At 41.3% G+C, this 13978-nt stretch overlaps 1 protein-coding gene across 3 annotated transcripts in view; it reads left to right on the top strand.

Annotated features, from left to right (window-relative positions):
- The window catches only part of STK31 (serine/threonine kinase 31), a 91634-nt gene extending 77961 nt beyond the window's left edge, over positions 1-13673 (top strand). For all 3 annotated transcript variants that reach the window (XM_087946917.1, XM_087946919.1, XM_087946916.1), the window contains 4 exons: positions 94-243; positions 9377-9502; positions 9985-10053; positions 13013-13673. In XM_087946917.1, coding sequence (XP_087803043.1) covers positions 94-243; positions 9377-9502; positions 9985-10053; positions 13013-13273 — 606 coding nt within the window. In that variant the 3' untranslated portion in view covers positions 13274-13673. The remainder of the gene's footprint in view (positions 1-93; positions 244-9376; positions 9503-9984; positions 10054-13012) is intronic.
- Positions 13674-13978: the final 305 nt, after the last annotated feature.

Below are 13978 nucleotides of genomic sequence, written 5' to 3'. Positions count from 1 at the left end.
CTTCATTGGATATGTAATAAGCATTTTTGAAATCCTTCTGGGAATATTTTGGCACTGGTCTCATAGGACATTTTTTGCAATCACTTTAACTAGGAAACATTAAAAGTAATGAAAGGAGTGGCACGTGGTCTATGTGTACTACACAAAGCTGATATAATTCATGGATCGTTGCATAAAAACAATGTATTTGCATTGAACCGAGAACAGGGAATTGTTGGAGATTTTGATTTCACCAAATCTGAGGTAAAAATATTTTCTTATAAATAAATAGGTATTGCAAAATGTAAATTAATAGCACAAATACTAACATTTTTGAGGATGTGTAAAATCCAAGGAATTTGAGGAATTACTCAGTATTTTGATAATGGCATGTTTTTATTTGTTACAAACTACCCTGTTTCTCCAACAATATGGCCTCCCCCAATAGGAAGTCCCAGCATGTTTTATAGGCATGAAATGAAATTAAGCCCCTCCCCCCAAATTAAGGCCTATATTAAAACATGCTAAATGGGGGGGAATGGTGGGGGGGCTTGCCGTTAGGAAGTACTTTTGTTGCACACCCGGATATGGTGCTGCCTGCGTTGACCCCAATATGAAGTGCCCCACCAACACCGAGGTCAACATCCAAGCTGTCGCCGCCTGCCTGAAGATGCAAGGGGGAGGAATTAAGTCACCCCCGAAAAGATGGCCTAGCCATTTTTGGGGGGCTCAAAAAAAAATAAGACCCAGCCTTATTATATGAGAAACACGGTATAACAGAAGAATAAATTCATCAGTGACAATATGATAGGGCCTTCCAAAAAAGTACCAGAGGGGGGATGCAATTTTAATCTTTAGCATAATCATATTTCATAAGGAGGGAACCATCAACAAGAAAGCCCTATTTCTTGGTCTGAGCAGATGTATTTCTGTAAGGGATGGGATCTGTAACATACCTTGCCTTCTTGCCCTAGAGAGCTGGATGGATGTAAATGTGGAGAGGTTGTCTTTCAAATAAACTGGCCCCTAGCCATGTAAGGCTTTAAAAGTGATAACCAGCATTTTAAATTGCACCTGGAAGCAAATTGACAATCAGTGCAGTTCTCCCAAAAGAGGTAACACATGCAAATCTAACTTTGTGCAAAACTTTGCAAGCCATTGCAGTTTGAACCAATTGAAGCTTCCAGATATTCTTCAAGAGTAGTCCCATTTAGAACTCATTACAAGAGTCTAAACAAGAGTTGACAGGATATGGGTGACCAGGACACACTGATTCAGTAATAGGCATTACAAGCATATAACTCACAGTTGTGGAAAGACCCTTGTCATCTTGTTTATCAACTGCTCCTCAAGCTGGAGTTGCAAGTCCATGACAATCCCCAAATGCAACTTCACCCATGGTGTCAATGTTCCAACTAACAAACTCCAAACCAACAAATTCGGAGACAACCATTTTCTCAAAGTTCCATTTCATTAGAGCTGTCATATTGGCACATCTGGTAAAACCCGAATCTGAGAGTTTCAGGTTTTCCCTCCCCCCCAAAAAAATAAAAGATCTATCCCCTACACCCACCAGTCCATCACATGGTTCAATCAAACTATGTCCCAATTGGAGACATACCTCCAGACACTCCTCTCCAGGTGTGGGGTAACATGTCCTTGACTTTCTGTAAAAGAATGTTATTGAGTCTAATCTTCCACCTCTCCATGAAATTCCTAGGCACTAAATGTGGCTAAGGAGAAAATCATCCTGGAACAAAACAAAAAAACAACAATCGGGTTAATCTTACAATCAATCAACCAAGTTAACCACTTCTCCCCCCCCCTCCCCAAGAGGACCCTTTAGCTTGTCTGTGAATTTGTCATGAAATCGTTTTACCAACGTATCTGCTTTACATCCCAGCTCTTTACCCAGGTAGCTTCAGATGTTCTATATACTGTAACCTGCCTCTACATAACCTAGAATCCATAATATTTTTCACCTCATAATGGGTTTCCCCTTGTATTACAACTGGCTTGGGGGGAGCAGCTGTCTGAGGTTTAAACCTTGAACTGACAGCTGGCTTTAACAAACTACTGTGTGAGACAGGGTGTACTTTCCCTAATATTTGAGGGAAGCTAAATTGGACAGTTATCAGATTTATCACATTCACTATGGGGAAAGGTTCTAGAAACTTTCGTCCTAATTTTTTTATTAGGTAGCCTTAATCTAAGGTTCTTGGTTGACAGGTAAACTTGGTCTCCCACCTGGAAGGGAGGCTGGGGAGACCTATCAGCCTACTTTTTATACTCCTCAGCTGCTTCTGCTAGAGCTTTCTTCATACTCTCCCAACCCTTTTTAGTGAATCCATCCATTCTGTTAAAGACATGGAGGAGAGTGGCTCTATGGGCAATTCTGGCATGGGAACAAATTCCATGCCACCTGTGATTTGAAAAGGAGTCAATCCTGTGCTACTGTACACCACATTGTTATAAGCCACTTCTGCAAACAGTAATAAGTCCGCCCAGTTCTCTTGCTGGTAATCCACATAACATCTGAGATATTGTTCCACCATAACGTTCAAACGTTCCACAGCTCCGTTTGTATCCAGATGAAAATCAGAGCTAAGTTCTTGGGATATTCCAATAGATCTCAGGAATTCCCTCCAGAACTTTGCAGTGAATTGGACGTCTCTGATATTATTCGCTGTGGCACTCCGTGAAACCGGTATATTTGCTTCACAAACATCTTAGCTAGTTTTTTAGCTGACTTGCTTAGAGAATAAATTAATCACAGTCCAAATTACTGTATTACCTCCATTTCTTGGAGTTCAACTATAATATCCATGGCAATTTCCTCCCAGGGTGTAGTGGGTTTGGCCACTTGTTGGAGGAGCCCAGATGGTTTCCCTGGTCTCATTTTCATTGTAGCACAAATAGAACAACTTTTGACATAGTCTTCAACATTGGATTTCATTTTTGAAATATCTCCTGGCTAGATGGAGGGTTTTTAAAAATTCAAAGTAGCCACCTAGTCGAGAGTTGTGACTTGGGCACAGTACCAAAAGCCTCAAGTTGTTGAGCATGTAAAGTTTGTATCCTTTCAATTCCAATCCATCCCTTAAGGTTAGATCCTCTTGGTTTTCCAAGAACCATGAGTCAGTCAAAAGCACAGCTTTTAGGTCTGCAGTCAGTTTGTCCTCAGAGGGGTCGGCTTGAAATTTAGCTTGGGCCCTAGTGGCTTGGGCTGTGATTTGTGTTTCTGAAATCATCGCAGTGGCTGTCATATTGGGGTTTTCTTGACAGCGCATTCGCCAGTCAGTTCTTCCCACCTGGGATGTATTTTACGTTGAAATTAAAACATTTAAAATATTGAGCCCAGCGAAGTTGTTTAGGGGAAAGCTTCCAGGGTCTCTTCAGGGCTTCGAGATTTTTGTAATCAGTCCATATCTTGAATGGCTTCTTAGCCCCTTCTAAGAAGTGCCTCCAGCAAAGGAGAACCCATCAGACTGCAAAGACTTCTTTTTCCCACACAGCCCACCTTTGCTCTGTGTGTGTTAGCTTTTTAGATACATACGCACAAGGCAGCAGCTGGCCTTGGGAGTTCTTTTGGAGAAGTACAGTGGCTACAGCCACATTGCTGGTATCTGCTTGAACAATAAATGGCCTGTCAGGGTCTGGATGTTGGAGAATAGACTCTTCCGCGAAGAGGCGTTTTAAATTCTCGAACGCTTTTTGACAGCCTATTGTCCAAGCTAGTGGCTGCGTTGGTTTTGGCTTCATGGGAGGGGCTCCAATTTTTAGCAACTTCGTCAAAGGAAGGGCTACTTCCGTGAAGCCTGGAATGAATTGTCTGTAAAAGTTGACAAAACCTAGGAAGCTTTGGAGTTGTTTGCGAGTGCGAGGGGGCTGCCAGTCCAACACCACTCTTGCTTTCCTTGGATTCATCTCAGTCCACTCATTTGACATTTGGTAGCCCAGGTAGTCTAAGGAGGTCTTATGGAACTTGCATTTTGAGAGCTTTGCATAGAGTTTTGTGGCTAGATGTTTTTTCAGGACTTAACACACTAGTTTGACATGTTCCTCTAGTGTCTCACTGAATATAAGAATGTCATCTAGATAAACTAGGACCCCATTATATAAATGTTCATGCAGCACTTCATTGATTAATTGCATAAAGACTGCTAGGGCTCCCTGGAGCCAAAAAGGCATAAGTTGGAATTGAAAACCTCTTAACGGACAATTAAAAGCCGTTTTTCATTCGTCCCCCTCCTGAATGCGCATTCTGTAATAAGCTTCCCGTAGGTCCAGCTTTATAAACATCTTACCCTTCGATAGATTATTCAATAAGTCTTTTATGAAGGGGAGTGGTCGGTATTTTGCACACACAGCATTTATCTTGCAAAAATCAACATACAGCCTCATCCCCCAATCTTTTTCTTAAACAGTACTCGGGCAGCTACTTTAGATTTTGTGGGGTCGATAAAGCCTCTGGCTAAGTTGGTGTCAATGTACTTCCTCAACTCAGTCATTTCCACTGGTGTCATGGAGTACATTTTCGGCTTTGATAACTTGGCTACTGGCTCGATTTCAATGGCACAGTCAGTTTGTCGTTGAGATGGAGGGATATTGCATTCCTCCTCACTAAAAATGCAGGCTAAGTCTCTGTATTCCTTAGGGATTGAGAGGTCGCCTGGCAATGACTCTACGGTGGCGGTGGACGCTTCTTATGTTTGGGGGCTAATTGGTGGCTGGCCAATCAGGAGGGATAGGAGGCAGTGGGCCAATGCCTATTATGATTTTCCTGTAATCATCTTCCCATTTGATTGTAGGGGCCCATTTATCAAGCCAGGCATTCAGTCATTTTGGGGGCTACAACAAACCATATGAATTCCTGTTGCCTCCGCATTTCGAGCCTGACAAATTGTATGACTTGGGTGGCAGGGGCTGCACCAATTAATGTCCCATCCACCTGCTCGAAACGAATTGGGCGCGTTAAGGGCCTTGTCTTTATCCCCAACTGTTCAACAATGGGGAACCCAATTAGGCACCTGTGCAGCCGTGTCTATCACTGCTTCTAATTCCCTCTGCACCCCAGTCTCTGGTACTATCAATTTGAATTTTACTGCAAAAGGGCGGATGACTCCACTCACCATCGGGTCGTTCTCTCCATCGGCAGTCCCTGGAGGAGCTTTTTGGCTGGAGGTTCCTCACCTTCATCTATGGAAAGGGGAACCTCTATGGTTTGCCGAGTGAATCTGCTTGAATCTGTTGTCTTCCTTGGGGCTCTTTTTCCCCTAGTCGCTACAGTTGACCAAGGTTGAGGGACAGGTACAGGGGCTAGGTATTTGGAAGCCTGGTGACCCAATTGACCTTAACGGTAGCATTTGATGATACTGATCTGCGGAGCAGGTGGCGGCTTGGGAGGCTTTGCTGGGGTTGGTCGGCCCAGAGGTCTTCTCACTTGTTTCTCTGGTGTTGGCTTTTGGTGCGGATTTATCTCTTGGTCCATTGCTACAGCCATGGTATACCAGTCTTACAGCCAGTTAGGTACTTCTCAAATACCACGTGCTTTTCTGATTTCTTGGTTGATGGATTCTTTAAAATAGTGGAGGAGGATTTGTTCAGGCCAGTGTCTGAGGTTTCCGGCCACTCTTCTGAACTCCCAGACAAACTCTTTAATGGGGCAATTCCTTTGTTTCATCTTTATTATAGCCTCATTCTCATTCCTGCGGTCCGTGTCTTCAAATCTGGCTTGAAGCAGTTGGACGAATCTGTCAGCATCGTCTAGTTCATCAGCCATTTCATCATATAGCTGAGCTATCCAGTCAGCAGCATCACCTTCTTTCATTCCTTCAGCAATTGCCGATATTAGGTCATGGTCCGACTGGTAGTGGTCTCCGTACTGGTTGATGTATGCCCAAACTCGATTGAGGAAATATGCCAGCTTTCCTGGGGTTTCATCAAAATTCTGAATCTCGGCGGCTGCACTGTGACAGAAGGGACTGGCAGCTCAGTTGGAGGTATTGATAGAGCAGCCGGTGGGGCAGGGATCTGTTGCTGCATCGCAACTGGCTGCTGGGCTGGAGCTGGCGGCTGGGCCAGATCTTGTTGCGGGGCAGGAACCAGTGGTACAAACAGTGCAGACGTCCACTGGTATTGCATCCACCTGTGGCAGGGATACAAGCCCTATCCAGAGAGAATACACTCAGTGGGGGGCAGCATAAAAAGCAGCTGGCAAGGAGGGGGGTGGCCAGACGCTGTAGTACTTCAATTGCGGGCAGTAGCCGCTGTCTCTCTCTCACAGGCTGGGCTGGGTATATTGGCTCAGTTCTCCTCTCTGGCCAAATAGAAGGATGCCGTCGTGACACTGCCCACTTGCTAACTCTGGGTTGGGAAATATGAATGTGGGTTGTGTTAGGATCCACCTCGGCTGGCCAACTTGAGTTCGCAGGGCATAACTTCCAACCTCAAGACGCTCAAATCGTTCCGGGAGACCTGTCAAAGATTAGCTCTGTGAGAGAGGTAGCAGACTCCAATCCTGGGAGTTGTCTGGTCGCAAAGGTCTTAGTTCTCTCCATTCGGGACTGTGGGCTGACCTCATTGGACTGGTCCCTGGTTGGTGCTCAGGTGGCCTCATCTCTGGTCCCATCTCCGGAGTTGGGTTAGCCTCAGAGCGTTTCCAGGACTCTAGCTCCTTGGGTTGAGCGCCTTGCAGTCGTTCCGCTTTGGCAGTTTCAATGGCTCACGCCATTTCCACAGAGGAAGGATACAGGGTTTTGACAAATACCTCTGTGTCAGCTCTCACAGCTCCCTCTTCTGCAGTCGCCTTCCATCTTCCCTAAGTCTTTATACTTCCTGGTCAGTGTTCAGGGCTCAGGATCCCGGACAGCCCCTGGCTATCGGGGAGCTGATTGAAGATTTAGGGATTTGGGTTAATGTCAGCGTTCCAACTAGCAAACTCCAAACCAAAAGCCTCTGATCAAGCATTTTCTCAAAGTTCCATTTCATTAGAGTTGTCCTATTGGCACATCTGGTAAAACCCAAATCTGAGAGTTCTGGGTTTTCCCTTCCCAAAAGAAAATCAAAGATCCATCCCCTTCACCCACCAGCCCATCACCAACTGGAGACATTCCTCCAGACAGTCCTCCAGGTGCAGGGTAACATGTCCTTGACTTTCTGTAAAGGAACTGTTGTTGAGTGTAATCTTCCACCTTTCCATCAAATTCCCAAAATTGACAGCCTCAAAGCTTCTAAGTAAAATATGGCTTCTAAGTGTGACAGATGGTAAATTACCAAGAACTAAAGAGACCTGAACCAAAGCCTTTTGATGATGCTCGGGTCCAATTTTAGTCTATTCCTTCCCATCCAATCTCAACAACCTCTGGGCACTGAAAGAGAGCAGTCGTGGCATTGCTTAATTCATCATAGACAGAAATGCATAGTTGAATATCATCAGCATATTGATGATATCATACTCTATGGTGACAGAATATTTTCCCTTCATATAGATATTAAGGGAGCGGATGCTGCATGGACCCCTGCAGTAATCAAGGGCCCAGGGTCAGTATTCTTGCTCTCAGCTGACGCTGACTGAAAGTGTAGAAAGGAAATAAACCAGGGTATCATAGTACCTTCCCAACCCCCAAAGCTATTCCAGAAGGTTACCATGTTCGATAGTAACGAAAACTGTTGAAAGGTCAAATAGAGCAAGGACAGATGTGCTACTCCAGTCCTCCTCCTGCTGGAAAATTAAACAGTACTGTTTCCATCCCATATCCAGGCCAGAATCCCTGGGAAGGGTTCAGATAATATGTTTTATTAAGAATCATCTGGAGCTGCAGCACAGCCATCTTCTCAACAACCTTTCCCAAAAAGGGAGGCTGGAGACAGGATGAGAATTGTCCATCAGGGTGGGATTTAGTAATGGCTTCTTAAGGGGTGAACCACAACTAGCTTTAAAGAACTGGGGTTGGACCACTTTCCACGGAAAATTCACCACCTCTAGTACTCACCCATATGTTGTCTCCTGTAAGCCTCCTACCAGCTGCAGGGAGGTAGACCTAACAGGTGTCAAGCTTGCATTTCCTAGATCCTGCCCACTTCCTAAGGCAGGATCTGTGGACTGGCACCAGGCCGCAGCATGCCAGAAACAGGGCTGTGCAAACAAGCAAAGCCCCATTTATGGGATGCAGGCAGCACACAAAATTATGGCGCTTCCAATCTGGAAAAATTTCTCTACACAGAACCTGTCCCTGGTGTCCAAAAGGTTGGGTGGCCATGTCCTTAGGAATTACAGGATCAAAACATTCCCCAATAATTAGGCAAGAACCTTCCCAGGGAATATCCACTGGACCAGTGTCCATGCCTATATGGACAATTGTGGATAAATCTGAGTGACTTTATCTGCCAGAAAACCAGCAAATTTTCCAGTGTGCCCTTGCAGGTAGATCTCCAAGTCCTCCTTATCTATGAGGGCTAATGTCACCTTAAAAAGGAACACTGGGAGGTTATTTATAGTTGCAATATGTGCAAAGTATTTTTGCTTCACCGAATTACCAAAGATAGACATTAAATAGTTCTTACTGAAGCAGTTCAGTTAAATTTGTTCTTCATCTTCTGCTAGTGGTGTTCTAGATGTCTTGATCGTCTTCATTTCTTTCAGTTCTTCTGTGTTGTAAGAAGAATGCTGAGACCCACAAGTCAAGAGAGGCCGCTTGGGTGTAACTGTCTAAAACCTCAGTCATTCTTTTATTCCAAGAAATGACTATGCAATAGATTCTCAGTTATAGCATCCTGTTCCTTTTAAAACTAATCAAGGTCATCAGTTTCAGGGGCAGACAAATCTAATAGATCTCACCTCCTTGCAAATGATTGCAGCCTAGAGATACTCATAGACAGCAGGCTTTCCGACCATGACAGGGGACCAAAGATAGATCCATCAATTCCAGGCCATAAAGGCATCGCTCCAAGAAGAATACCAAATTGGGTGTGTGATCTCTATTTCAAGGCAGGCCTGAATTCCCACAATACCTCTGACCCTACTCCCAAGGAAGGCAGGTTGAAGCCCCCAGCACTATAAACCTAGGAAATGCCATCACCAACTAGGTAGTGAAGTCCAGGACCTCAAGCAGGGAAACTGCTATGCAGCAGGGAGGAAGAAAAAGAATCTCCCATCCAAGAGATTTGTGGAGACTTTGCAGCCAGAGTGTTCCAGACATCAACAACCATGTCAACTTTTCTTATTGCGGGCTGTTCTGGCATTTAAAACCAATAGCTTAAGACCTGCTTCATTGTTGATCTGACCAGATAAAGAGGCTGAAACATGCAACCAGTGTTCAATATGATGGGTGGGGATAAGAGTCAAAGCCTCTGTATTAACTGGATTGTTTTACTTTCTGGACTGTTTTACTTTCAGAGCGAGCGTGCTTTGTCAGCTTCTATGACTTTGAATGGCATGAACTTAATTTCTCCTGAGCTAAGAAAGGGTCAGCCACCTTCTCCAGCTTCAGATATGTATGCTTTTGGTTGTCTGCTTTACTGGGTATGTAAATCTTATGACACAGGCATTGCTGTATCACAATATAAAGTATCTTGCTCCTGTTCTGATAGCTTTTGTTTGCCTAAGAAGTTGTATGTTGCTTCTTAGGGAAGATGTTAAAAAATTATGGTAGTCAATATAATAAAAAATGAATATTTGAAGATTAAAGAATTATAGTTTCCATAATTCTTAATTGAATATTTACTCCACTTTTTTGTTAATACTGATTAGTAATCTTGCCATGTTGGAATGTTCATTTGGGGCCAATCTGATCTCCAAACGGGATTAGTGCATGCCCAAGAAGCCTAGCAAAAGAAATGGAAAAAAAGAAGCAGAAAGTGGATAGGAAAACAGAACCAGATGAAGATTATGCAGGAAATTCAGTGCTGAAGGAGTGCAGATGGGGGTGGGAGGACACAAAAAGTTTGGGCAGTGTAATGTTTATTGATATTTGGGAATAATTTTGTCATCTTTTAAATGTGCAGCTATTTATTGGAAAGCAAGAAATAAAAACAAACAGCGACGGAACTCCTCAAATTGATGGCCTTGCTATGGTATGGTTTTTTTCCAACCAAAATATTTAGATTTAATGAATAATTGACTGTTTTTAAGGATCGTTAAATAAAAATAATTAAGACATGTAAGAGTATAGGTGATATAAATTGACAACTATTTATACAAAATCTTTCAAAACATTTTCATATTGCTGATGAAAAGATTGGTATAAAATATGAAGAACAGAGGCCTATATATTCAAGAATTACTAACTAATTAGAATATTTCACATAATTGCAAGAACTGATTCTGGAAGAATGAAATATAATCAAAATGAATAGGCAACTGGAGCAACCCAATGGAAAAAGATTATAGAACTACCCAATTCATCAGGAAACAAATACTGAGCTAGTTTAAAAAATGTAAATGTGAAGACATAGTTCCAATTAGATCATAAAATAGAGGCATTACTCTTGCTAAGATATTACCTGAGTCACATGAAAAATTTTCTTACCTCCTCCCCGTTGCTAGTCAGAGGATTGGAGTTTCTTTTGATAACAAGAAGAAACTGCTATATAGAGGAGGAGTGTAATACCTCCCCATAGATTCAGATAAAAGAAATCCAAGTGAAGTAGAAGCAAGGAAATATATTTTTCAAAGATTGTTTAAATAATATAATTATCCCTCCTGCAGATAATTTCCATGCCTGAGGTGAGTGAATGTCTGCAATCTGCCTGACATGGAGTTCACAGTATTGGGAACACAAGTTGCTTTCATAATGGGCTTCATGTTTTGTTAGTATGGGCATATCATTGGGGCCCAGTCTCAAATTCAGTGCTTGGTATCTCTGTTATGTAAAAAAAAAAAAAAACAATTCTAAATTAGAGGCACAAGTGCTTTCAATAATAATTTCCCCATATAAAGAACAGTTGCAGGATTTGGGTTTGGCTAATCTAGAGAAAAGAGGGGCTAGGGGGGACATGATAGATGTACTCCAGTATTTTAAAGCTTTCCACAAAATGGAGGATATCCATTTATTTTTCAAAGCACCAGAGGGCAGGACAAGAAACAATGGATGGAAACTAATCAAGGAAAAAGCAACATGGGATTAAGGAGAAATTTCGTAATAGGAAGGAACAGTTTGCCTTCAGATGTTGAGGAGGTTTTTAAGAAATAACTGGACAGTCACTCATCTGAAATAGTATAGGATCTCCTGCTTGAGCAGGGTATTGGACTAGAAGACTTCCAAGGGCCCTTCCATCTCTATTCTGATTGATTTATTTATTTGCATTTAATTTTTGTTCCTAGTTGTTAATTTATAACAGACTTCTTATGGCATGGGAAGACTGAATTCTAATCCCCTGACCTTCAACTGGTCACTCTCTCTCTCTCAGCCAAATTCATCACACAGGGTGATTATTGTGGGGAAAATAGAAAAGATGAAGATGTTCTGAATTTTTACCTCTTTGAGTTGTTTATAAAAATAAAAGTGGGATATTGAATGAATAAATGAATCCAAGTTATTGTAACAATAATATTAGTCCCAATTATTGGCACTAATACATTTTGGTAACTCTTGCCTGATAAGCATACATATTTATTTTTGTGACTTTTAAGCAAGTATTACTTTAATATGCTATTTAGATTTTTTTTCTTACGGACCAGTTTTTTTGCATTTCTTCTGACAATTTTTTAAATATATGTTTTATTCCCACCAGAGGATTTTCCTGATCATATTGTTTTTTATTTATCCTGTTTTAGATTAATGTTGTTTTGTAGACAGTGCAGTAGTGTTACTTATAAGGGCAATTTTCCTACAACTTTGATTAGCTTCTAACATGCAGAAAAGCAGTCAAAGTGTATCTCCAATAGTTTTTTGTACTAATTTTTAATATTCTAATCTTTTCTTTGGAGATACACTTTACTGTTGCATGTTGCAATGGCTGGTTGTTAAGCAAAACAGCTTCATTTAATAACCCCACAACTTGCTGTCCTTGATGCAACACCGAGAGTCATTAAATGGAGCACGGTAAATTAAGGTGGGAGAGGTCTTAGGAGGTCTGCACAGGGCCAGGTTCACTTATCCCAGATCTCCCAAGGCTACCGCTATCCCCCGAACCATCTCGTGCTCTACTTCTCACTCCTCAGGAACCCTGCAGACCTTCAGCTTCTTCCCCACCTATGAAAAGGGAAGCATCTGGACCTTTCAAGCCTCCAAATGCCTTCCTTACTTAGCAAGCAAGGAGAGATTAGGCCATCCTCAAGATTACAAACTCCAACAAGCAAGGGAAGATCAGGCTGGTCAGTGTTCGCAACTCCAACAAGTAAGGGAAGATCCCACCCAGGGACTTGTAGGACTCAGCTTGCTCCAGGACCCAGTAACATCCACTCTTTGTGTTCTGCAACTTCTGAGAAAGGCACCCAGCCCAATACAGGATCAGTTTCTTACCAACCCATTCTCTTGGCAATCTCAGACTATTTTGTAAGGGATTATATTTTCATTGTTTTGAGTTTCTACTTTATAATACTTTTTTTCATTGAATTTGTAGTTTACAACAACAATAATATATTAAAGTTGTATTTCACCTGATTCTATAACTCTGGGCGGCTTATAACGAACAAAGAAATTATAGTAAAATCAATAAAGGATAAAGAATAAAGATAAAATATGGCAAGCATATAGACCAGAAGGAATGAAGTGAAGCCTCTCACTCTCTCTCCTTCACCTGAGTGAGGGGCCTTTATTTTTCTTTAAAAAATGTATATATTAAGGGAGTCTGCATGATGAGCACAAAATTTGCAAGATGTGACATCATGTTCAGAAGTTTACAGTATGCGAAGATGACATCATAGCCATCATCTTGCAGGTTTTGCCTTTCATCTACAGTAGACCAGGCAGTTTATGTTTTCTATTTCAGAGATATATAATAAAATATTAATTAATCTTTTTGCAAATCAAATATTTTCATTTATTGATTTTGAATACTTTGATATTTCATGCTGACTTTTTCTTTCAAGGATGATAAAGTTAAATCTCTGCTGTCACAACTCCTTTGCTATGATAATCGGATGACTGCAGAACAGATGTTGAATGCCGACTGCTTCTTGTCACCTGACCTGATTTCAGTTCCACTGGAAAGTGAAGGCACTGAATATGACCATGGAGAACAGAGATCAGAAAAAGACGTGTCTGATGAAATGCAGGACAACAAGAGTGAAACTTCATTGGATAAAGATTCAGATGGGTATATGATTGATCAGAATGCAAATTCAAAATAAATAAGATCAGGGTAACCTATTCATCCCAAAATAGCCTTTTCAGCTTTACGATAGTTAAAACAGCAGAAGATAACTAATGTATAGTACCCTGAAAGGTTATATAAATATATTTTATGTTGTGGTATTCTGTATCTGTTAAACAAGTGTGATATGTATCTAGTGCTTGACTTCAGTTATATGACTGTTAAAATTTTCTTTATTGACTGTCAAGTATTCTTTCCACTTCTAGAAATGAAAAACCACAGAATAGGGATCAAAGCTTCACATGTTATCTTATAGAATGCCAAAATTATATTCTTTAAACTAATCAGAACTAATTAAATTAGTTAAGATCAGAGTATCCATAAATTAATAACTGGTGTTGTTTTGGACATTAATGTTGCTGAATTATTTGTAATTCTAATTTCTTGTGTTCAGTTGCATGTCTGATTTTAGAATAACAATATTAAAGTGAATAAAGTGTTGAAGCAAATATGTTGTGATATTTGGATAAACTGATTTATAAATTAGAAGAAGTTAGAGAAGTTGATCTTAAATTTATATATTTATTATATTATACATTTATAAGAGGTGAATCTTTTGCAGCATGAGGCTGCAATTCCCCACTAGATGGAGGTCTTGGCTTTTAAGCAGCAGAACTGAATTGAAGAACAGATGGTGAAATGCTGCTTTTGACTCTGGTTCAAGTTAACTGGTTGCATATAT

This window comes from Notechis scutatus, chromosome Z, assembly GCF_049901735.1.
Source record: "Notechis scutatus isolate UNSWTSFEM ecotype Mainland chromosome Z, rNotScu1.2, whole genome shotgun sequence".
NCBI lineage: Eukaryota > Metazoa > Chordata > Lepidosauria > Squamata > Elapidae > Notechis > Notechis scutatus.
This window is presented reverse-complemented; position numbering and strand designations above follow the sequence as displayed.